This window comes from Talpa europaea (assembly GCF_964194135.1).
Source record: "Talpa europaea genome assembly, chromosome: 15".
Classification (NCBI taxonomy): Eukaryota; Metazoa; Chordata; class Mammalia; order Eulipotyphla; family Talpidae; genus Talpa; species Talpa europaea.
The window spans coordinates 77,212,767-77,235,872 of NC_140083.1; the positions used below are offsets into that span (position 1 = coordinate 77,212,767).

At 55.2% G+C, this 23,106-nt stretch overlaps 1 protein-coding gene across 1 annotated transcript in view; it reads right to left on the bottom strand.

Moving 5' to 3' along the window:
- The window catches only part of FAIM2 (Fas apoptotic inhibitory molecule 2), a gene marked incomplete at both ends in the record, with an annotated part of 30,669 nt that extends 14,855 nt beyond the window's left edge, over positions 1-15,814 (bottom strand). The window contains 8 exons of the mRNA XM_084256120.1: positions 324-361; positions 850-889; positions 1,210-1,260; positions 7,078-7,131; positions 7,548-7,612; positions 8,026-8,126; positions 10,721-10,916; positions 15,797-15,814. Coding sequence (XP_084112246.1) covers positions 324-361; positions 850-889; positions 1,210-1,260; positions 7,078-7,131; positions 7,548-7,612; positions 8,026-8,126; positions 10,721-10,916; positions 15,797-15,814 — 563 coding nt within the window. The remainder of the gene's footprint in view (positions 1-323; positions 362-849; positions 890-1,209; positions 1,261-7,077; positions 7,132-7,547; positions 7,613-8,025; positions 8,127-10,720; positions 10,917-15,796) is intronic.
- Positions 15,815-23,106: the final 7,292 nt, after the last annotated feature.

The window sequence follows — 23,106 nt, forward strand, 5'->3', positions numbered from 1 at the left end:
TCCCTCTTCCTGCTTCCCCAGTTTTTCTACTGGGCCCTGCCCTCTCCATCCTGGTCAGGCTTCAAATCCTGTTAGAAGGATCTTGAAAAGGAACAGGAGGGTTTGTGCTGGTGCCTGGTGGGGATTTTCTGTGCTGAATGAGCAGGAGTCTGGGCACTTGTGAGCTGTGGCCTGAGGAGTCACCTTGTTCTCCATCCTACAGACCCTATAGGCAGTGTCCCGCAATGTCACCTGCCTGCCTGAACCCCTCTTCTATCCAAATGCTCCCAGGAGGGGTGGTGCTCAGGGGCAGCTCCCCGCAGGGTTTGGCCAGTCCCCTTTACCTGGACAGCATCCCAGTGAGGTAGGCCATGGACAGGGTCTGAAAGAAACAGCAGGATGAGGGTTGTACAGCAGAACTCAGACTCTGTGGGCTCCAGACACCTTCAAGGTCCAGCCCTTGCACATATTCCCTGGACTTTGAGTCAGCTTTGCTCACACACTTATTTCCACACGTGGACATTGCAAAGGGGCGTCCCAAAGGGCCCAAGTTGGCATCCTTTTCTTTCTTTTGCTGCCTGTCTCTTCCCCACTTTCTAAGAGCTCTCCCTCCCCACTCTTCATTATCCATGTTCCACAATACCACATGTGGCTTCAAAAACAAAACCAAAATGAAAAGGGACAGTGAGTGCAGTGGCAAGAGACTCGGTCCATTTTGGAGAAGGTGGAAACTTTTGTGTAGTAGTTGGGGTCAAAGTGTCCCTGCACCACCCCCCACCCCCGTGAGCCCACAGTGGCCATCACCAACCCAGGCTGCCACCCTCGGTCTCTTCTCCTCCATCCTCACTCAGACACCCCCAGGTCACTTACAAAGATGGTCAGGAGAATCAGGTTCCAGGGGAAATGCCTCCTGTAAGGCAAGCACCAGGGTCAGAGGAATGTGGGGGTGCCGCAAAACAGGCTGGCTTCCTCTGCAGGGAGGGGGTCTCTGCCCAAACCTAACCCCACACCTGGGATCTTCGTCTTTCAGTCATACTCCCCAGGTACCCCCGTCTGTCTGCCCACCATGCCCCACCTCACAGGTGCCGAGTGAAGGAGGGAGGGGCAGGTATTCTGATGGAGCCCAGGGCAGGACGGGGCCTCTCGGGGGTGCACAGCACTGGTGGAAGACAAGACAGGGCCCAGTCTCCCAAGGTCCCGCTCACATTCCCACAAACCTGACCATCATACCTGGGTCCAGAACAGCAGGCCAGGGTCAGGTAGGTCGCAAAGAACACAGCACTGTGAGAACAGATGGACGGGGGATCAGCCGGCCCACTGTGAGGCCCCTCCACTCAGCCCCCTGCTCATTCTACGCTCTACTCCACCTGCCCACAGGTGCCAGGCAAGGTGCTGGGGGTGGTGGTGAAGTGGATTAAAGCCAGGGCCACCCCAGAACCTGGCAGTGACAGGTGGTGGTCCAATTCCAAAAGAGGAGAATAGGATGAGCTTCTAGAAATACTGAATTTCGGGTGCCACGGGAGAGCTACTGCGCGATCTAAAGTGGTCCGCGGACACTAGCTGACTCCTTCAAAGAAAGGCTCGTCTAGAGTCTTCCGAGGGTAGGAGCAGTGCTAACTTCACAGACATTAATGAATGAAGCGCGCTCTGTGCTTTCCAGCTGAGCGGCAGTGAGGCCAGTGACTTGCCCAACATCAGGCAGCGACCTCACAGCAAAGGCAGCGCTGGGACCCAGGCACCTGGCTCCAGGGCTGGGTTATACCCATGACCCCACACTGCCTCCTTCAGGCCCCATCGGACCTGTCACTCCCTTCAAGGCTCTTGTTTATGGTCTGCCTACCTCACTAGGCTGCACTTCAGCAGGGGTAGAGCCCTGTCCTGCCAGCATTGGCACAGCATGAATTTCTGAACCAGGTGGCCCTGCCCACTGGGAGACTGGCAGGGAGCTCTGGCAAAACCCAGAGATGGGACTTGGGGACTGAGGATTTTCTGGACAGCAGTGGAAGCAGAGGCCAGTCCAACTGGGAGCTGAGACTGAGGACGCAATGACTCCAGCAGGCCTGCGCATGCCTACTTGGGTGGTGCCACAGCCAAGGGCAGTGCCCAGCCTCAGTGGGCCCTCAATGTGGCACCTGCCACCTTTCCCCATCTCTCCTCGGCCCTCTCCTGTCCCCACAGCAGCTGTTCCAAACCTCCTCCCCCAGCCACAGCCTCCCAGGCTGCCTCGCTCTCCTGCCTGGTGTGATGTCCCAGGAAGAGCTGAGATGAGGTGGGGCTCACCGGCTCCCTGCCTGCCACCTACAAACCTCAAACCTCACCTGTGCACCTGCCCTTCCTTCCTCTCCCTCCTCCCATCCCAAGCCAATGCCCCCAGTCTGAGGCCCCATGCCCTCAGGTGCCCCGCATCACTATGAAACCTTTCTCCTGCTACATCTCCTCCCACATGCTCCTCCTCAAATGTTTTCCATCTCTAGCCAACATCTTCCTCAACTCTAGCTACTGCCTCTGTTTTCAGGCTAAAAGCCAAGATTCTTGAAAGAGTTGTCTCTGCTCAGGGTGACTTTCCATCTCCTGATTGATCCCCGACTCAACAAACCAGCTCCAGCCCCACATAACGACACCTGGCTCTGCCGGGTGGCTGTGACCTTGCTAAGTCCAATTGACACTTGTCAGTCCTTATCTAGCCTGACTTAGCAACATCTGATCGCTCCCGCTGTTTCCCTGGTTCCAAATGACACATTCTTGGGTTTCCTCCTGCCTCCCTGGCCTCTCCTTCATAATCTCGTCAGAGTATCTCTAAGTATGCCTGGTGCCTTCCACACAGGGTCCTGCAGAGGTCATCTCCCCGCATGATCTCCAAGGGTGAGCTCACTTTATCAGCACACCCATGTTGCAGATTTAGATTTAGATTTTCCTCCTCAGCCCCAGGGCTGAATATCCAACTGAGAAACACTCAACAGGTCAGACCCAAACTCAACCCTTCGCTGACCCCCTGCATCACCTGTTGCAGAGGAAGTTGCGCACCCACCATCACCCAGTCAGCCATAGCATCATCCTCGATCCTCTCCTTCCCACATGCAACTAACTACCCACTAACCCAACTAACTACCGGACTCGATGGCCCTACCCTTCCCTACTATCACCTTTTCGGTCAGGCCACCTCTAGCCATCTGGTCATCTTGCTTCTGGTCCTGCCTTCTGCCCTCCAAACTCCTGGCAGAACTGATCATGTCGCTTTCCTGTGTAAGATTCCAGAGACTGGCAATGCCCCGCACGACCCACCCTGCCTTCCTCTCCAGGCCTCCCTACCACGCTCCACCCCTCCGCTCTCCTCTCTCACGCCCCACACCACCTTCTGCTGCTGGCCAGGATGCCTGAGGCCTGGGCTCAAGGGGTTTCCTCTGTGAACCAAGGGTAGACCTCGACCTAAGCCTGCGCCCTCACACCCCACCCCCCCACCCTCCAGGTGGAGCCCCTGGGGCAACCTGCTCACCATGTCCCTGCCCACCGCCTAGCCCCAGGCCTGCCACCATGGCGCTCTGTAAATACTTCTGGAGGGAATGCAAAAGAACAGGGCAGGCAGGGGATGAGGCAAGCCTTGTGGGTTTGGTGACCAGAGAGCCCCGCCATGTTTAGCCTTTCCTGTCTTTAGGGGTTCCAGAGTATGGGCTGTCACAGTGACGGAGGTGTTCTCAGGGCCAGGGCTGCTAAACATCCTGCCCCTCCAGGAGGAGTGGGGTCGCCCTGCCCCAGTTGAGAAACACTCTGGCAACTGCTCGCTTTTGGTGTTGCTTGAGTCACTGGCCAGCCACTTTGACAATGATGGCGGCAATAGCTCGCTCGGCTGTATGCAGCCTCTGTGTGGGTCCCATCTCCCGGCCAGATGGGGAGATTGCTGAGGGATGGGTCCTATCCCCTTTTCTCTGATCTAGAGCTTCTCAGCCCTCCAGGCAAGTGGCTTGGCTAAAGGGCAGAGAGACTGACAGCCTGGGGCTCTGGGCAGCCTGTGGCCCCAGCTTGCACTGCTCTCTGTGACCTGGAGCCAGTGACTTCACTGCAGAGCTCCAGTTCCCTCCTTTGTAAAATAGGAATATTGGCACCAAGTCACTGGGCTGGAGCGAAGAAGACTGAATGAGAGACACACGTCCAGTGTTTAGCATTAGCACGGGGCCTGGTGCAGGGTAAGACCTTGAGGATGGGCGTCATGATGATAATTAGAGCCTGGCTGACTGACAGTTTCCTGGAGAAGCTCTGCGGCTTCCACCTCACACCTCCAGCTCTGGTCTCACACTTTTCCTTCTCTGCCCAAGCCCCTCCCACCCACTGCCAGGAGGCCTGCGGTCCCCACCACTGTGGCTCATAGGGAGTGATCAGACAATAAGGCAAGAGCCTCTGAGGGAGATGACTGGAGCCTTGGGAATCAGGGGTGGGGGGTGGGTGGGGGTGTGTGTGCTGGAAGGCGGCCACCCAGGGGGTAGAGAGTGAGTCACTGGAGAAGGGAGAAAGACCTACTTGCATGTAAGAGCCTGGGCCCCAGGGCCTGGACTGGAGCCATGGTCTGTTTACAGAGCGTCAGGACAGGGGAGTGAGGCTCTGACGGAAGCCAGTACCTGACCTAGTGTCCTCCCCCATCCCCCAACTTGTCCTGCTCCAGGATAGTTCTAGGCCCTGGGGAAGCAGCACAGAGGGGAATGCATGAGCTTTGCAGCCTGAAAGACTTCGATCCTGGCTATGCTGATTGCAAAGCAATAACTTCTCTCTGAGCCCCAACTTCCTCATCTATAAAACGGGGTTAATAGTAGTATCCACCTGATAGGGTTGTCGCAAGGATCAAATGAAAAATATCTGTAAAGCACTTAGCACAGGGCCTCACACACAGAGAAGCAGCTGTTCTATTCTTATTGCTATTAAGGGCGCAGTGTGCTGGAGGAGGTGAGACACGCGAGATCTCAGAGGCAGACTGGGGGGCAGGAAGAGTAGAGGGGTACAGAGGGGACAGGAGAGGATGTCCTGGCCACAGGCTGGCTTTCTAGAAGCAAGGGAAGCATCCTGGGAGCGAATGCCCAAGCACCTTGAAATCTTGAAAGCGTGGTGCCCAAGGAAAGCACAGTCTACACTTCCGGGTCCTCCTAGTACCTCTGTCTGTGCCAGAGATGCTGAGGAGGAGGGAAGCGCCACCCCACTGAGGTCGGATCTCATGGCCGCCCTCACAAGGTTCATTTCTGGCCCCACGCACTGAGCCTGCCACCCTGAGCTGTCTTCTGTCATCATCTGCTCAGGACAGAGTCCCAAAGACCCTCCCAGAGAAGACCTGGCCAGGGTCTGGGGACTCCATTCTCAGGGCTCTGGAGACTGCCAGGCAGTGCAGACGTGTCAGGAGTCATGCCAACCTGCCATGTGGGCTGGTGGGGGTGCCAGTCCCTGGGGCCTCATTAGTTTTACCATACAGTGCCTCCCAATTCCCCAAGACACACGCCTCCCTGCCAGTTCTGCAGACAGGCCCTCTGTTCTGTGCCCTCAGAAAGGCTTTGGGTAGGGGCCTCCCTGGTGGCACAGTGGTTGAGCGCTGGGCTGCAAAGCTGCCCACAGCCTCTGCAACGCCAGTTCGATCCCTGGCCAACGGCGAGGGTCCCACATGGCATACAGACCTCTCCTGCCGCCCGCTGCTCCCCTCAGCAGTGTGCTTCATCAGTCTGCCTGTTCTGCTCCCCACTCTGGCTCTGGTGAATCCTCTCACCCTCCCGTGCTCTGACTGTACCACCCAGTGCTTGTATAAATAAATAAATAAATCTTTTAAAAAAAAAAAAAAAGAAGAAGAAAGGCTTTGGGTGTGAATGTCTCCTTCCCTGGGACTCCAGCTTGGCTAAGCCACTTCTCTCCTCTGCTCTGAGGAGCCCTGGAGGCCAGGAGAGTCTCCTTCCGGTCAGCTGCCGGTGGGCTGTGTTAACACCACAGCTACTCTGGGGCTGCTCTAGGCTTGGGGTAGTTGAGAAGGCTTTGAGCAGAGCCCACATGCCCACCTGATCCCCATCCAGAAACAGCCTGGGATGGCTGTAATGTGAAGTCCCTTGGCTGGGCATTCAGCGCCCACATCCCAGCAGGCCCCACTGCTCTCTGGTGTCCCGGCCTTCCCTCAGGGAGCCTTCCCACCATCTGCCAGTGCAGCCCCCAACTTAGCAAATGTTCCACATGTGCTCTCCTGCCCATGCTTTTGCAAGCCACTCTAGTCCCCAGCCACCTAGGTCCATCTTTTGAGGTGCATCCAGTTGGGGACTGGGGGCTCAGGGGTAGTGGGCCACACTCCTCCTCCCCCATCCTCTGCACACTGCTCTTTCATATGCTGTCTGTTCCCTGTTCACTACTTTATGCAGCAGGCCCAGCAGGGGGGCTGGGTTCACAGCGGGTGTGAAGGAGACTACACTGTTGTGCTCTGAGCCCAGGACGGCTCTGGCCTGGAACTATACAGCATGACACTTACCTACCCAGCTAGGAGGGTGAGAATCACCTACACCATCACACTTCTTCTCTCAACTACCTGCATTTCCTTCAAAAGTGCAGGACAAGAGGAGCCGAGGGCTCAGAAGAAGGGAGTCTGCTGCACAGGGGATTAAGAGCACAAGCCTCAACTTGAATCCTGGGTTTGAATCCCAGCTCCACCACCCACTAGCTAAGTGACCTTGGGTAAATTACTCAACCTCTCTGAGCCTTAGTTTTCGGAGGTAATTATGCTAGTTGACTTGAGAATCAATGCAATACTGTGCATTAAGTACATGGAACAATGCCCAGCCCTTATTAGGCACTCTGTGATTAATAATTTCTAAGTATTAATAACAATGCTAATGAAGCAGCGACACCATCTGTGTGGGCCAAGGTGTCCCAGCCCCCTTCCCTTCAGAGTTGAGATCTGGGTCTCTCTAGTCATGTGACCTCGTGCAGGCACCAGACCTATGGCCACCTCCTCCCCTCCCCCTCACACCTAAATACCCCAGAAGGGCCCCTCTGTCCATCTTTTGCTTGGATTCTGTCAACAGAGATTTCCCATCTTGTGCCACTGAGGATTCTCTGGAGGGGAGGGGCTGGGGACTGGGGTATACTCACTAGGACGCCCAGTACCAGCCTGGGTTGGCCTGGACATAGTCTTTAACAGGGTCACTGCAAAGAAGGGAGAGAGAATCAGAATTGAACCAATGACTCTATTTCCAGCTCGACATCCATACCTCCTCCCCGGAAGCCACAGGACTCCAGAGGAGGAAAGGAGGGAACTGCCTCCATTGGCTCAGGGAGCCCAGCCCCAGCCCCAGTCCGGGCTCGGAGGTCCCTGGGTGTGGGCTGGTGGGCTGGAGAGGAATGGCTGCCTCACAGACCCCTGCAGGCCCAGAAGGCACCTGGTCTGCCCCTCAGGGGGTGGAGGCCCCCTCTCTGCCCTTGCTGAGGTTCTTCCCAGCGTGACATCTACAAACTCACATCCTTCTCCTTGGGGAAGCTTCCGAGAGAATGACTCTAGGTGCCCCACCCCAGGCTTGGCCTTGGCCCCCCGCTGGAAGGTGCTAGGCACAATTCCCACTCACCAGAAGGTAAAGAGAGCCACCACGCTGAAGGTTACCAGCAGCTGGATCAGTAGGATGGTATAGACCTGTGGGTAGGAAGGGGTTCTGTTGAGCTTGGGGCCCTGTTTGAAGCCAGGGAGGCCCAGGTCCCAGCAAGACTCGGGAAGACCCCAGCGTCCTGGTAACTCAATCTATTCTCCAGACCCTGAACCCTTCATCCTTCTTAGGGGTCACTGGAATGGACCGCAGACATGGTGAAAGGGGAGCAAAGACTCTCTAGAGCCCCCACCCACAGGAAAATGTGCCCCATGGTATCCAGAGAGGAGAGACTCCATGCTTAGGTGTGATGGGGGCTTAGGTGTGATGGTAACCAAGGAAATACTGCCCCACAGGCCAGCAAGCTCATAGGTAAAGGGATACCCCAGCAGGTTAGGTCACAAGCTTCTCCAAACCTAGAGAAATTGGGGGAGAAACCTAGAGAATTGGGGGAGGCAGTTACCTTTCTGATGAAGACTCTGCGAACTTTCTGGTCATCCCAGCTGTAGGTGGTGAAGAGCTCATGATCTCCAGGAAAACCATGCTCATAGCTGGAGCTGCTGCCTGGGGGGGCAGGAGGACGGCCATGAGGACTCCCATACCTAGGCTGTCCCCAAAGGCTGCTCCGAGCTCATTTTTGTCAAACCGGCTCTCTAGACTGGCTGGAGCCTCTCTCTCCAGTTCCTCTCAAGCCTCCCACCCCACCCCACCCAGACCTCGCTATCCCCTGTTGCTTCTGGTTTTTCTCCAGTCCTGAGAATGAACTGTCTTCTCCTGTTCCCTTCCCTCCACTCTGGCTGGGGCTCCCTGGGGGCTAAACTCTCTCTCTTGTGTCCCCCATCACGATCCCAGGACACTGGCTCCTTTGAGGCCAAGGATCAGAGGGTCAGCCACTTTCCCGAGGCCACTAACACATCCTAGGGTCAAAAGTCCTGACCCCAGGTTGCTCCTAGGCCCCTGGGCTGGGGATTGGGGATTTGTTGGATGCGGTAGACATGCCAGTGCTGCAGCTGGGAATCAGGGCTAGGGGAGGACGGGAGGCAAAACAAAGCCAAGACAAGAGCAAGAAGTGGGGTGGGTGAAGATAGAAAGTTCTGGGGCCTGGTCCCAGAATTCAGGCTTTCAGAAGAGCGTGAGCCCCACAGTGAAACAGATCCACGTGTGAACCCCCCCCCCCCCCCCAGTGAGACCGACCAGCTGGGTGACCTTGCGCCACCACACTTCTGGGCCTCTTCTGGTCTGTGATGTGGATTAATGGTTCCCACAGGGACCAGACGAAAGTCTGTGGCTCGTGCCTGGTGAGGACTTTGCCACCCTCTTCTTTGCACCCCTTGTTTGGGCCAATGCCAGTGCTCGGATGTACCTACTCTCCTCCACAGCACACACCCATTCCCCTGACCTCCGCGGCTCCTCAGCAGTCATCGCTATGTTGGTCTTTAAAGGTGGCCGTGATACCCCCCTGCTCCGCTCTTCTAGGGCTCCCCACTGCCTTTTACTCAAGTTCAAGTTCCTGAACAAAGCCTCCCCTGAGCAGAGCCCTCCAGCTGCCCTGCAAGTCCCCCCTGCCATTTTCTCCAGCCTGACTATATTTTTACAGCCATGTGCTCTCTCGCCTCTGAACCTTCTATTATCTCAGCCCTGAACACTCACTTCCCTTCTCGCCACGCTCACTTCAGGGTTCACGCAGACACCCCTCCCTCCAAGCAGTCTTCCCAGACTGGCCGGGGCGAGCATGCCTCGGTCTCACCGCATCTGCTCCACTCTGTGGTCGTCGCCCACTTACCTGTCTACAGGGCAGCTCCGTGAGGGCGGGCCTTGCCCACGTGCATCCCCAGAAACGAGCTCAGTGCTGTCTGACACACTCTTAGTGAGCATTTGTCACACGCTGAGTGAGCTGCCTTCCTGCCCCAACAGTTCTTAGGAAAATATCCTTAAGCATCCAGTCCTGGCAGCCGGACATGAGGAGCCAGGCAGAGCGCAAGGCCGCGGCAAGCCTGGAGCTGGAGGCCCTCACCTGCTGTCCTTCACTCCCTGTCATGCTCTGTCTGTCTCTCACCAACTTCCCGACAAACAGCACGGGGGGAGGGGGGGTTGGGGGGAAAGGAGAGAGAAAGCAGCCCATGGTGTATAGACCTGTGGGTAGGAAGAGGAAGTGTTCCGGGGACAGCCAGACCTTCATTGGCCTTCCAGTAGGTCACAAGGTGGTAAGTCTGCTCGGCTCTGGACTGAGGGGGTTTGTAGTGAGAAGCATGGACCATGGTAGTCTCTTCTTCTTGTGAGTAGAAGTTCTGCCTGAGGCATTGTCCCTGTGATCCCTTCTAGAATTCTGCTGGGGGAGGTGTGGGAGGAGCTTGCTAAGGTGAGGGAGAGGGGCTGGGGACCACTGAGGGTGCAGGAGGGGTTGAGGAGGATTTGAGGAGGGTCCCTTCCCTATAGCTTGTGAACAAGTGTTCTCAGCTCTGAGGTAAAGCTCCTGCAGGCTGCTCAACCCAACAAGGGCCTCCACCCCAGTGACTTGGTCTGCAAGGAGCTGGCATCAGCCTGTGTCTGTCTGTGATGTGTACCTGGACACCGAGAAAGTGTCCACATGCCTTCCCCAGGTCATGACCTCTTGCCCTCAACAAAGGAAGGGAAGAGACAGGAGATGGGGGAAGTGGATCCTCAGATCCTTGACCCCTAAGAACCTTGGGGTCTCCATCGGGATGTGTCACCATGAAGGTTTCAGACTGGGGACAAGGAAACAACACTGTGTCCTCCCCGCTCACAGGACCAGCCCCAGTTAAGACGTGGCCAGCCTGCGGCCCCTTCCCACACCCACCCTGATGTCTCCCATCTTTTTCTGCATTCTTTCTGCCTCGGAGAGCTTTTCTGGACTAGTCCCTTGTTTCTCTCCACACATTCTCCTCTATTCACCCTAACTCAGTGACTTAAAAAATCCCCACTTCCCCACCCAAGAGTGCTCTGAATGTACCTGTCCCTCTTCATGGAGTCCTCTTCAACCTACCCTCAGAATTGTCCTCCACCTCCCAAGTCTTTGGCCACAGAGCCTCATACAACAACCACACAGTGCATCTATTGCTGGGCAACTTCTACCCAGGATTCCTTTCCAGGCCCACATTGCCCCTGATGCTCCAACTTCCAGAAGCTGAGAAACTTACTAGGGTCCACATAGGCCCAGCTAGGGTGGAGTGGCACAGCCGAGGGGGGTGGAGGAAAGGCCCCAGCCTTCAGCCCCTCCCCAGAGGTGGCCTCCTCATAGGAGGGTGGGGCCGAGGGCACTGCTGGAGCCTCCTTCTTCTCACCAGTTGCCTGCTGCTGCCCCTCGGTCCCGGGGGCCTTGTTAGCCACGGAGAGCTGTGGAGTAGAGGCAGAGAGACAGTCACCAGGGACAGGATGTCTTCCAAGCCCTCCTACAAGCCCCTCAATTCCTGGAATTTCCATGTCTACTTGCTCACCTGTACTAGGAAGGGTTGGGGTCACACAAGAAGCTCTCTATTTTATTTTATACATACAGCACATAAACATAATTTTTACATTTGATGTCATATGCATATATGTGTATAATACACCTTATATATGCATATATATACAGGCATATTTACATATTGTATGTGGTATGCATATATGTGCATGTGTGTGTGTATATTCTAGTCTATATAGGAATATTATTTAACATTTTTAAAATTTGTGTGTGTGTGTCAGAGAATTGGGGTGTAGACCAGAGGTGGTGTGGGGAGTGAAAGGGTTCACCAGAGCCAGAGTGGGGAGCAGCAGGCGAGACAGGAGAGGTCTGCTGCGCCATGTGGGTCAGCTCCCTGGCCAGGGATCAAACTCAGGCCATAGCAGTGATTGTGTTGAGACTTAACCTGTAGGCCACCAGGGAGGCCGCAGGAATATTATTCAACCTTTAAAAGGTAAGAAATTTTGCCAGTTTTGAAATTTACCTACCAGGTTGTTTCTTGGTAGATTGGTTGTTTTTTTTTTTTTTTTTTTAAAGATTTATTTATTTATTTATACAAGCACTGGGTACAGTCCGAAGTGTGGGAGGGTGAGAGAATTCACCAGAGCCAGAGCGGGGAGCAGAGCAGGCAGAAGGACCGAAGTACACTGCTGAGGGGAGCAGCGGGCGGCAGGAGAGGTCTGCGCGCCATGTGGGACCCTCCTCCGGTGGCCGGGGAGCAACCGGGGATCGAACCGGCGCTGCAGAGGCTGCGGTCAGCTTCGCAAACCAGCGCTCAACCGCTGCGCCACCGGGGAGGCCCAATTTTGCCAGTTTTGACAATATGAATAAACCCAAATGTCCTTACACGACGTGAAATAAGCCAAGTCTTGAGTGATCTCACTTATGTGTGGAAACTAAAATAATCGAATGAAGCTTAGGTGGTCAGCAAGGGCTGGGGAAGGGAGATAATGATCAAAGGGTACAAAGTTTCAGTTATACAAGATGAGAAAGTTCTAGAGATCTAATGCACAGCATGGTGACTAGAGTTAACAATACCGTATTGCCTACTTGAAATTTGCTGAGATGATAGATCCTAAGAGTTCCTGCCTCCCTGCCCCCCACACACTGTTAACTGGTTTGCATGTGATGACATTTCACAATAAGTGATATATTAAACTATTAGGCTGCATAATGCATACCATTTCTATTTCTCAATTATAGGCCAATAAAACCAAGATTTAAAAAAAGAGTGTCTCCTTATTTTATAGATGTAAAAACTGAGTTCCGGAGCGTTGGGCCGGCCAGGGGCACAAGCTGCAGCTAGGGTAAGAAGTGAGGATGGCGCAAGGGCTCAGGAGCGCCCACCGCCATGGGCACGCCTCCCAGGCCGAGACCGACTCTGATGGTTCCATTGTTTTCCTGGGGTGTAGGAAAGAGTCTGGCACGAGTCGGTCCTCAAAAATACTATTAAATGAAAGGTTCTTCCTCTTCATCTCCCTGCCTGCTTGCAAAATAGTTGTATTTTGACCCCGGTTTTAACAAGGGTCTCAGAGCCACATGGACCCGCCGCTGGCTGGAGATGGCCAAGGAGTATCGGGATGGGGCAGGGAAACAGAAAGGGGGGAGCAGAGGGAGGGCTGCAGAGGAATGGGGTTATGGGGCACAGGACAGGCCAAGGGTCCTCCCTGGCCTCATCTTATAGGGGTTCCAGTCCCTCCCCTAAACCAGAACAGAATCACAGACTATGACTGCTGGAAGGGGTCTCCAAAGGCATTTTATTCAGTCCCTTGCTTTTATGGGTGAAGAAAATGGGGTCCAGAAGAAAGTGTGGGTGGCAGATGGAAAACTCAAGTCCAGTATGCTCAAAAAAGCCCCAGCCTTGCAAGAGCTTGGCTCTGAGGAGGGCTCGGTGCTGAATGATGCCTTCAGGGCAGGAGAGGCTGGTGGAAGGGTGGCAGGGAAACTGCAACATCAACGGAAGGATCGGACCTCAGAAAATGGGAGGTCTGGCTCCAAAAAAAATGTGTTCAACCTGAAGGGCCACTGGGGAAGGCTGCCGGCATGTGCAGCTAAGGTAGCCCAGGTAGGGAAGGTCTGGAAGATCTCTGCTTCCATCAACCCGAAGGACTGGAACTGGAGGGGGCTCCATCACCAGAGAGTCTGTGAGCAAGCTGGGGGTGAGGGGCACCAGAGGCAGGGGCCCAGGGCCCAGCAGAAGTGAGGACGCTTCATTTCCCCACTGTGAACACTCCCCACCACCACTGCCCACTGGCCCCCCTGCACACTTGCCTCCTTGGGGAAGGACCTTAGAACCAGGCCTGTGGTCGAAATGGGGCCCTGGCTCGTCTGCTTCCCTCCTGCTCCCCAACATCCTTCATCACCCAGGCCAGAAGTGTCATGCCCAGGAAAAACCATTTTAGTCACTGGAAACAAGGTGCTCTGAACCAGACCCAGGGCTTGTGCCTGGGCAAGGACCATCACCTCTGACTGCAGCTCAGGCAAAACTGGTCCTCCTCACCAGCCCCCACAGTGCCACTCAGCACCCCAGTGCCTCCTGGGCCCTGCCACCCCATTACACACATCCGGCATTCCCAAGTGAGGTCTGCCCAACAGCAGGAGGTGGTATCACCCAATGACATCATTTGAGACTTAAAAACAGGGAGAGGAGGGTCTGACAGGCCAGGGACAGATGCCATTGGCTGTGAGGTTATCTCAGAGAAAAGATGGGGGAGTGTAGGGGAGGTCTCTCTTCTGTTTTCTCTGCCCAATCCTTAACACCCCCAAACAGAGGGCCAGAGGACCCTCCCCCTTAGCCCCATGTCCTGGTGGTTGTATAATTCCACAGGCTGTTGATGTTATATAACCCTACCAGGCCGGCCAAGTCTCTGCCCCAGCCCCTCCCCTTCATTTCAGGCCTAAAACTGGAAGGAAAAAAAAAAAAAAAAAAGATGTCTTATCCAGTCCATTGCAGCACCATGCTCCGCCAAAACAAAAACAAAAATTAGAGCTTCCTGATGCAGGGTTGCCATAGTAACCCCCCAACCATAGGGAATATATCCAGATGGAAAATAATGACAGGGCATCGGGTGGGGGTGTTTCTGTGGCGCGTGTGAAAGATGAGCGTAAGTGGTTGGGGCTGGGACTGGACCTGGAGGGGGTGCCCCATAGACACTGCCCCTTAGGACTCACCCTGCACACACACACAGGTGTGCACACCCCAGGCACCAGCTGACTCCTTCAGAGGCCTGGGCACCAGAGAGGGATCTTGTGATGCCAAAGCATGGGGGTGGGGGTAGGGAGTATGGGTGAGCCTGGTGGGCAGGAAGGGGCCTCTCCACCCCATTCCTTGAAACGCCAAAATGTCCTCTGACTTCAGGAAGGGCCAAGAGGACCTTTGCATAGGACCAAGGAAGGATGCTCAGAGTGGTCCAGAGAGCTTGCTCAGGATGACAGGGAACAAGGAGCAGGATGGAGGATGGTGCAGGGGTGGGGGGAGATGCAGGTACCTTTCCCTGGGTCATGCTGTCGTCTCTCTGGGATGGGGTCCCTGAGGCAGGGGCAGCCGCTTGGATTACCGCAGCCTGCCTGTGTCTCTTCCTTCCTCCGCGTGGGTTCTAGCAATATCCACTGCAGCCGGCCTGGCAGACAGGAGCGTACCATCAGGCGCAGAGGGGAGGGTGGGTGAGGAGGGGGCCAAGGAAGATGGGTGGCTGCTGCGGAGGCCTCTGCGGATTTGCCAGTGCTTGGGGAGGAGGTGGCGTCCAACTCCCGCCTCCCCTGCTCAGTCACCCCGGGGACCAGGGAGCCTCGGTCCCTCACGCTACAGTGCAGCCAAGTGGATGGGTCCGCAGCGGTGGGAGGAGACGCGGGGACTCTGTGACACCCGACCAGCTGTTGCTGCCCGGCTGTAACTGGAGCTGGGTGTCGGGCCCTGTCCACCATCTCCGGGCTGACAGGCTCCATCTGTGCCTCTGCCTGCCCTACCCCCTCTCTTCAGACCCAACCTTGATTTCTGCCTCCATGTCCCTGCTCATCATCTTTATTTCATCATCCACACCTGAGAGAGAAAAGTCTGACATCTTGTCTGCCCTACCTGGCTTCTAGCAGGGCCCCAGGGCCCTAAGTTACTATAGGCCCTTGAGCAACCCATGTGGGCAGCTCTACTTGCCTCTTTTCCCCAACCTGCAGAATGGGCACAATCGGTTCCCTCCCCATCTTGTTTCAGAAGATGCAGCTTCTGTTTTCCCAGCCATTTTGGTACGTATTACCAGGCCTTTCTGGAGCCCCCTCTGGTTCTGCTCAACCCTTTCTGCCTTCCCTCAGTCTCCTTACCACCTGGTGTCCAGCCCCCCCGCGCCCATCCCAGAGCCCGTCCCACCCCCTGCCCAGGCTTGTCCTTGGGACTCGGCCATCACTGGGCTCTGTTCCCGCAGCTGCCGCAGTGCTACTGTGGGGCGCTCACCCCAGGAGCTGGGCTCGAGGCCCAGCGCAGTCACCCACTGGCCATGTGACTTTGCAAGGCCCTTTTTCTCCCAGAGGCACAGGTTTGCTAGGGGCAGAGCAACAGCTCTGTGCATCCCGGACCGACTGTAAGACACAGGGTCGGGGCTGAAGCCATGCCGAGGACCAGGACAGGCTCCAGTATGTGAGTTACTGTTAACTGAGGACTCTCCTACCAGGAGCGGCCTCCAAGCCCCAGGGCAGGCTCAGAGATCTGTCTCAAAGGAGGCCCTGAACCTGGTAGGATGGGATGAGAGACCAAAAGCTGGCATAGGTGGAAGTGGTCCCTTACCCTCTGTTTCGCCGTCATCTCCCGGCCAGAGCCGCCTGAAGACCAATGAGGAAGCAGGGCCCTGGGTGGGCAGATAAATGATCAAAGTGCTTATTCCACGTCTACTCGCCCTTTGCCCCCCATAAACCACTATAAACCACCAACTCCCCCCACACACATTTAAGCATGTGCCTCCCTATCTAGAGGCCCCATAACCCAAGATCTCCCTTCCTCTCACTTGCCTCTCCAGCCCTGCTCCTCGACCCCTTTCTCCTGGGAGCTGGACCCCCAGCACCCCCTGCCCCCCGCTCTCCTGCTCCAGCTCAGCCCTCCCTTTCCGCATCTGTGCTCTGGAAGGGTCTCCCTTCTCAGTTCCCACCTCCTCCTTGGCCCCTAGTCATCTGGCTTAGACGCTTCTCTTCTGTCATTTCGTCGCGCCCTGTCACAAGCCTCTGTGGGATCCCGCTCTGTGGGGTTTCTGGGTCTCTCTCGCTGTTAGGCTCTAAGGGGTCTGTCTATAGCCAATGTGGGGTCAGCAGGACCAGGTACTGTGCCAGTTTTCTGAACCACACTAGTAAATCCTACTATTACTATTGCCCAGCCTCATGGTGTTACATGGAGCCCAGCCTTGCATAGCCCTGGCCTTCTGGGGTGTTTGTGGATCTTCCCTGCTCCCTCTTCCCCATTGTAGCGGCAGGAATGGGCACAGCGCAGGTTGTCTATGATCCGAGCAGACGGGGTAAGGGAGAAGTCCTGGAGCCCTCAGTGGTTTTCAGGCTTTTATTGGGATTTACCAGATACAGGGCTAGCAAGGGGTGCCAGGGTGCTGGCAGGCCTCCCAGCCCTCAGCAAGTCTTCTCTCTCTCTGGGCTCTCCGGCGTTCTCTGGTGGTCTCTGCTGCAGCTCTCTGCTCTTCTGCTCTACTCGTGGTTCTTCTGGCGTCCCCATGACGCCGCCCTTATAAGCCCAGTCTCTCAGCCCAGGTGTACCCACTTATGCACGCACACACCCTACTCCAGGTGCCCGCCATCAGGCATGCATTCAGGACCGCAGGGATCCATCATCAATCCTAATGGCGGGAGGACAGAAAGCCTGACACTTTTTCACTTACCCTATACCCATTCACTGCACTCCAGCCACGCAGCCCTCCTAGCTGCCCCTTAGCTGGGCCAAGCATGCTCTTAGCACAGGGCCTTTGCACTTGCTGTGTCTGTTGCCTGGATATTCACAGGTCACTGCATGCCTCACTCCCACACTTATTGCACAGCTCCACTGAGAAATCACCTTATTGACTCTCCATAAAGTAGCAGTGGATGCCCACCAGCTCATTGGACGGTCCTTTCATCCTGGCCCAGCTTGCTTTTTTTTTTTAGATTTATTTATTTATTTATACAAGCACTGGGTACAGTCAGAAGCGCGGGAGGGTGAGAGAATTCACCAGAGCCAGAGAGGGGAACAGAACAAGCAGACTGATGAAATACACTGCTGAGGGGAGCAGCAGGCGAGACAGGAGAGGTCTGACACGCCATGTGGGACCCTCGCCCGGCGGCCAGGGATTGAACTGGCGCTGCAGAGGCTACGGGCAGCTTCGCAGCCCAACACTCAACCGCTGCATCATCAGGAGAGGCCCCCAGCTTGCTTTCTTTCCAAGGCAATTATACCTCTAATTTTTTCGCCTCCCTTCTGTCCCCTCACCCCCACATGAGAACATCAGCTACATGAGAGGAGGCATGTGGGGGTGTCATTGCTCAATACCGAGGAGTTAAAACAGCCCCCAGCCTGGATGGAGCAGGTGCTTGGTGGCTGTTGGATGAACAGAGCACAGCATTGGATGACACCCTGTGCTCTCCAGACATTCTGACATTGTCGGTCTCAAGATGTTTCTCAGATGCAGGGCCCTATGTAGGGTAAGGTAAAAGTATCAGGCTTTTCTGCCCTCCCGCCATTAGGATAGATGAGGGAACCCCATGGTCCTGAATGCATGCCTGATGGCGGGCACCTGCAGTGGGTACACCTGGGCTGAGGGACTGGCCTTTTAAGGGAGGCATCGCGGGGATGCCAGCAGCAGCAGAAGCCGAGAGAGAAGCAGAGAAGGCCAGAGAGCCCAGATAGAGTCAAGACTTGCTGGGGGCCGGGAGGCCTGCCAGCCTCCCGGCCCCCAGCACCCCTGCCTGCTGTGTACCGGGTAAATCCCAATAAAAGCCTGCAAAAGCCACTGAGGACTCTGACTCCTCCTTTACCTGGTCTGCTGGATCCTAGAAAACCTGCACCATGTCCAGTCCTACCCTTCCACCCTGTTACTGTGATATCACATATGTGTCCTCATGACGTGGTCCTGGGTATCATACCGATAGCAGATCCTACCCAGATATCTACAGCCCTCTGGCCTCCTACGGCAGGATTGTTGAGAGGATTAAATGATAATAAATGAAAAGTGGTTCACACAGTGCCCAGTGAAAACGAGCTCTCACTGTAAGCCAGTATTCTTAAGGGCTCCACAAAGGTTTCATGAAATAAAATTAATTCCCACTCTCTTAAGTTACCTCGGTTCCGCGGTTTGTTCGTTCGTTCCTTCGTGCACGTGTCTGCTGGGCCCGTCTCTCTGTGACACGCCGGGTGATGCTGTGGCGGCTCAAACGGGAAAGGCCCAGCCCAGCTCAGCCCTGTGCAGCCCGGGGGTGAGAGCAGGTGAAGCAAACTTTTTTATTTGCTGTTTATGCACCAAAAACTAAGTCCATTCCATACACCTGCTAACATCGTGTGTCACATACTATGTATTTCACACTGTGGGGAGGGTTGTGCTGTCTGCAGCAGACATCTGGGAAGATTAAGGTGAATCGTAGAGCCGACAGTCAGAAAGTCACATTAAAAAGAATAGCTAGTGGGCCTCTCTGGTGGCCCAGGGGTTAAGTCTCAGCACTATCAAGCTATCGCCAGCCACTGCAGCATGAGTTCAATGCCTGGGCTGGCCAGGGAGCTACCCACATGGTGCAGCAGACCTCTCCTGTCTCATCCCTGCTCCCCTCAGCAGTGTATTTCAGTGGATCTGCCTGTTCTGCTCCCCACTCTGTCTCTGGTGAATCTTCTCACTCCCCGCAACTCTGGTCTGTACCCCAGTTTTTGTATGCATAAATAAATCTTTTTTAAAAAATAAAAAGAATAGCTAGAGAGAGGGGAGCCAAAAACAGTGAGGGGGCCCGTGGGGGGAGCCGAGGAGTTTGTTGAGGTCACATCCTAGAGAAGGGACTTGTTCTGTTAATACAAGGGCTGGGTAGTGGGGTGGGGAGGGATGAGGGGAGTTTCAGGTTTTTTGAACAGAAGCATAGTGTGTGCAGAGCCTGGTTTCAGACACACCAGACCACTGTAGTCATTCTTGTCATCAGAGCGCTTTTCAACAAGAAGGGAAGGAGGATCCGTCTGTGAGCAACACGTGGGAGGGTTGAAAGCAGGAGAGACGCAGGGGCGGCCATGAGCTCGGAGGGTGTGCGAGTTCTTGCCACAGAGCCCAGACTCCCCAGCAGCAGCTGCCTGGGCACAGGGCCTGGGCACGATGTTCCACATCTCTGTTCCTCGTTCCCTTCTCTGTGAAGTGAAGTTGTGAGAACTAAGAGAGTTGGTTTTGGTGAAGCGCTTGGAGACAGGCATAGACCAGCCTTCCATCTGTGTTTGAAATTGTAAAAATAGAAGAAGTGAACCAGGGGTAAGAAAAGATGGAGCCAGGCAGATGGCTTGGGACAGGGTTGCCAGGACTTGGGGAGAGTCTGGACGTCGGGTACAGGGAGAAGGCGAGCGGGAAGGGATGGAGGCTTGGGGCTGGGTCCCTAGGAGAAACTAGCCACTGCTAAGGAGGAGAGAAGAGCCCAAATGTTCAGGTGGGTCCAGTTTAGTTTACGGAGCCAGTGTGGCCAGGTGGAGACCCTCTGCAGGCAGTAACCTAGAGGCTCCTGGTGCCCAGGAGAGAGGCCTGGGCAGGGCCTTACCAGCTCAGGGGGAACCTGCCCTGCATTCTAGAGAAGGTCACTTCCCTTCCTGTCCTGGAGCCCAAATCGGGGCCTTATGGAGTTGACAGTGTGGACACCAGGATTGGGGCGGGGTCTGGGACTCCTTGGTCACTAGCGGGTGGAGAGGGGCTAACCCGCTGAGGACTTGAGGACATCCGTGAGGCAGAGGGAAGAGCAGGCCTGACACAGCACTGCGGTGGGGAGGCAGCAGGAAGTCTCCTTCCCCCGGGAGAGTGGAAAGATTCAAAGACAATGTGTCAGTGTTTTCAGGGTTGCCCCCAGGCAGCAGGGGTTGGGGTGCGGCCACAGCCTCCTTTCAGGCCCACACGGTGACGGTTCTGCCCGGGTTGCCAGCCAGCGCTGTGTGGGGCAGCTGCCAGAGAGGTGAGGGGGCAGAAGTTGTGGACAGAGGCAACACGACTCATTTTGCAGCCTTGGAAGCAAAATGCCTAGAGGGCCAAGCCAGCATGAGAAGAGTGGATGTGCCCCCAGCTTGGGGACCATCAGCCCAAGAATATTTCAGTCACTGCCCTTAAACTGGGGCTGGGGGAGGAAGAGTTGACTTGTTAACTACACCTAGAAGGGAAAAACTAGCATTTAAAAAGGCAGAGACAGTGATGGCCAAAATAGGTAGCAAGGCCCTTCAGGGGACCAGAACGGCACACAGATAAAGGAGGAAGGAAAATGTGAAGCACCAATTTTGTGCTTATTTCCAAGAGGAAGATGGTCTAGGCCAAGGTAAGGCGGGAGGCTGCTCCAGGCAAGGTAGCGATTATATTCATAGGCACTGGAGACAACTGTCAAAAGGTAGGGTTTGAGAGGTTGCCCCCACTCCTCTACACTTGACCAAGATTGTACCCGGTTCAAGATTCTGTAACCAGAGCCCTGTGGTTCTGGGCAAGGCAGAGTTGTCTGGTGGATAGGCTTTAGCCAGCTGCCTGGAGGCATTCCCCCGCCCTGCACCCCCAAGGAGGCTGGCTGCAGAGGCAGTTCTTTGAGGCCCACCAGCCTTCCCTCACTTCAATGCAAGTCAGTCTGAGCAGGGGGCAGACTTTTTTCTTTTATACCTGGAGCCAGGGTCAAAAATGGACCAATCAGTTTTGAGGTCTCCAGTTGCCATTCAACCTTGAGTTGATTGTTCGGATTGAAAATGGAAAGCAAGCTGATTGGCCCTCAATGGTCCCTTCAGATTTATCATTAAAAATGGTACAATCAGGGGGCCTCCCCGGTGGCGCAGCGGTTGAGCGCTGGGTTGCGAAGCTGCCTGCGGCCTCTGCGGCGCCGGTTCGATCCCCGGCTGCTCCCCGGCCACCAGAGGAGGGTCCCACATGGCGCGCAGACCTCTCCTGCCGCCCGCTGCTCCCCTCAGCAGTGTACTTCGGTCCTTCTGCCTGCTCTGCTCCCTGCTCTGGCTCTGGTGAATTTTCTCACCCTCCCGTGCTTCTGACTGTACCCAGTGCATGTATAAACAAAACAAACAAACAAATAAATAAATAAAAAAAATGCCTCTATTAAAAAAAAAAAAAAATGGTACAATCAGACTTGTAGGGTGGGGGACCACAAAGAGGAGATAAGGCAGAGCAAGAGATAGGTTGAGTCAGTCAGTGGCTGCTGCTAAAGAGAGAGACATCAGACCACCTTTGAAAAAGGATTCAGCAGAGGGTGTCCAAAGAGAGAAGCAGCAAGCAGATGACCTGTGAGAATCACCAGGCCTCCACAGACTCCTAGGCCTCCAAATGCCATAGACCTTTGCAGAGACTCAGCTGCTGCACCTGTTCCAGCCCTGCCTCTGACATGCATGGAAGAAGCCCATTGGCTTCAGTCTGGTGTCTCAAAGAGCTGCTCACTGTATGCCAGCGGTTCACAACGAGCTGTCCACAGTGTCTAGTTCTCCAGCACCGCCTCCTGGTGCTGTTGAGTCCATTGTTGCCTGGTCTGGTGTGTCTGGCCCAGCCTTCAGTCTTCTACAAGCAGCCTTTGTTTGGGTCTTCTGGACACGATCTGGGGTAAGATAGCCAGCCTGTCTCTTCCCTAATCTCCTGTTTGTTAAATAATCCCTGTTGTTGTTGGCCCCTGAGCCTGAGTGGTCTTGCAATTGTGTGTCCTCCTTTTGTCCCCCACCTTGGACACTGTCCCTCGGCATTGTCTCAAGTACTATGTTGTAGCACTAGTCTTGCACTGTTTTAATTCCATCATTAGAAATTCATTTCTTTGGGTAAGCATTCAGTCTCCAGGGTGTTCCTGGCAGGGGACAAACCATTTCCAGAGGAAAAAAAATAGAAGGACGGTTCTGGGTCAAGGAGAAAGTGGTGAGGAAAAGAGATCCAGGTACAGGGAAAGCCAGGCAGGGTCAGACTGACCAGAGGGTGGTAAGAGTCCTCAACATGCCAGGTCAGCATGCCCTGTCCTGTGTGACCTCAGCTGGAAACACTGAAGGCCATTATCATCCATCACTGGCTGAACACTGCCCTGCTGTCAGAGGCTGGTGGGCACCTGGGAAAGGAAGGGTGGGGTCCATGCTGTCTCCAAGTGGAAATCACCCCACTGGGCTCCCTAGCCTCCCTGCTGCACCCACAGGAGGTGGGAGGTGTCCAGTCCAGTCCCATAGTTGGTGCAGTTCAACCCAGCAGCACGGTGTGTGGCACCCCCAGGCTTGGGGGGGATGGCCCTTGTCCTTCCTACGACTCTGTGTTCAGCATGGCCAGTGTGCCTTGCAGTGAGCTGGGAGTGCAGGGGTGAGCAAGGACCCAATCCCTGCCAGATGAGATAATCCCTGCTAGAAATGACTACATCATTACACACTGAAGTGGTGCCCTTAAGTAAAAACCTAAAGTGCCCCCGGGGGGAGCATAACAAGGCAGTCATTTACATTGGGGTGGAGGCAGGGTGGTCGGGGAAGGCCTCTGGGAGACCTGAAGGGAGAGTTGTTGGCGAGGGAACAAGTGTAAGTAGAGGGAACCCCATCTGCAAAGCTCAGAGAAGGGAAGGTTTGGGGCTTTAAGCTCTGACGAGATTCTAGAAGAAGGTCAATGGGTCAGTGGGGCTGGAAGAAAAAAGACAGTTCAGAGACAGGCAGACAGACCACACTGGGCCTTGTGGGCAGGAGGAGGATTTTGGGAAATCATAGGGGGAGCAGGTGAAGAGAGCGGTGACCCACTCAGACTGCAAGTGTAAAGGTCCCTCTGGCCACAGGACAGAGAAGATTCGGGAGGAGAGACCGTTAGACGCCCCAGTTGCCAGGGAAGGGGGAGGAGAGGGTGCCTGGGGCCTCAACTACAGTAGGACAGAGGGAATCCCACAGATTCAGGAGTTTCAGGGGGAAACGGTCTC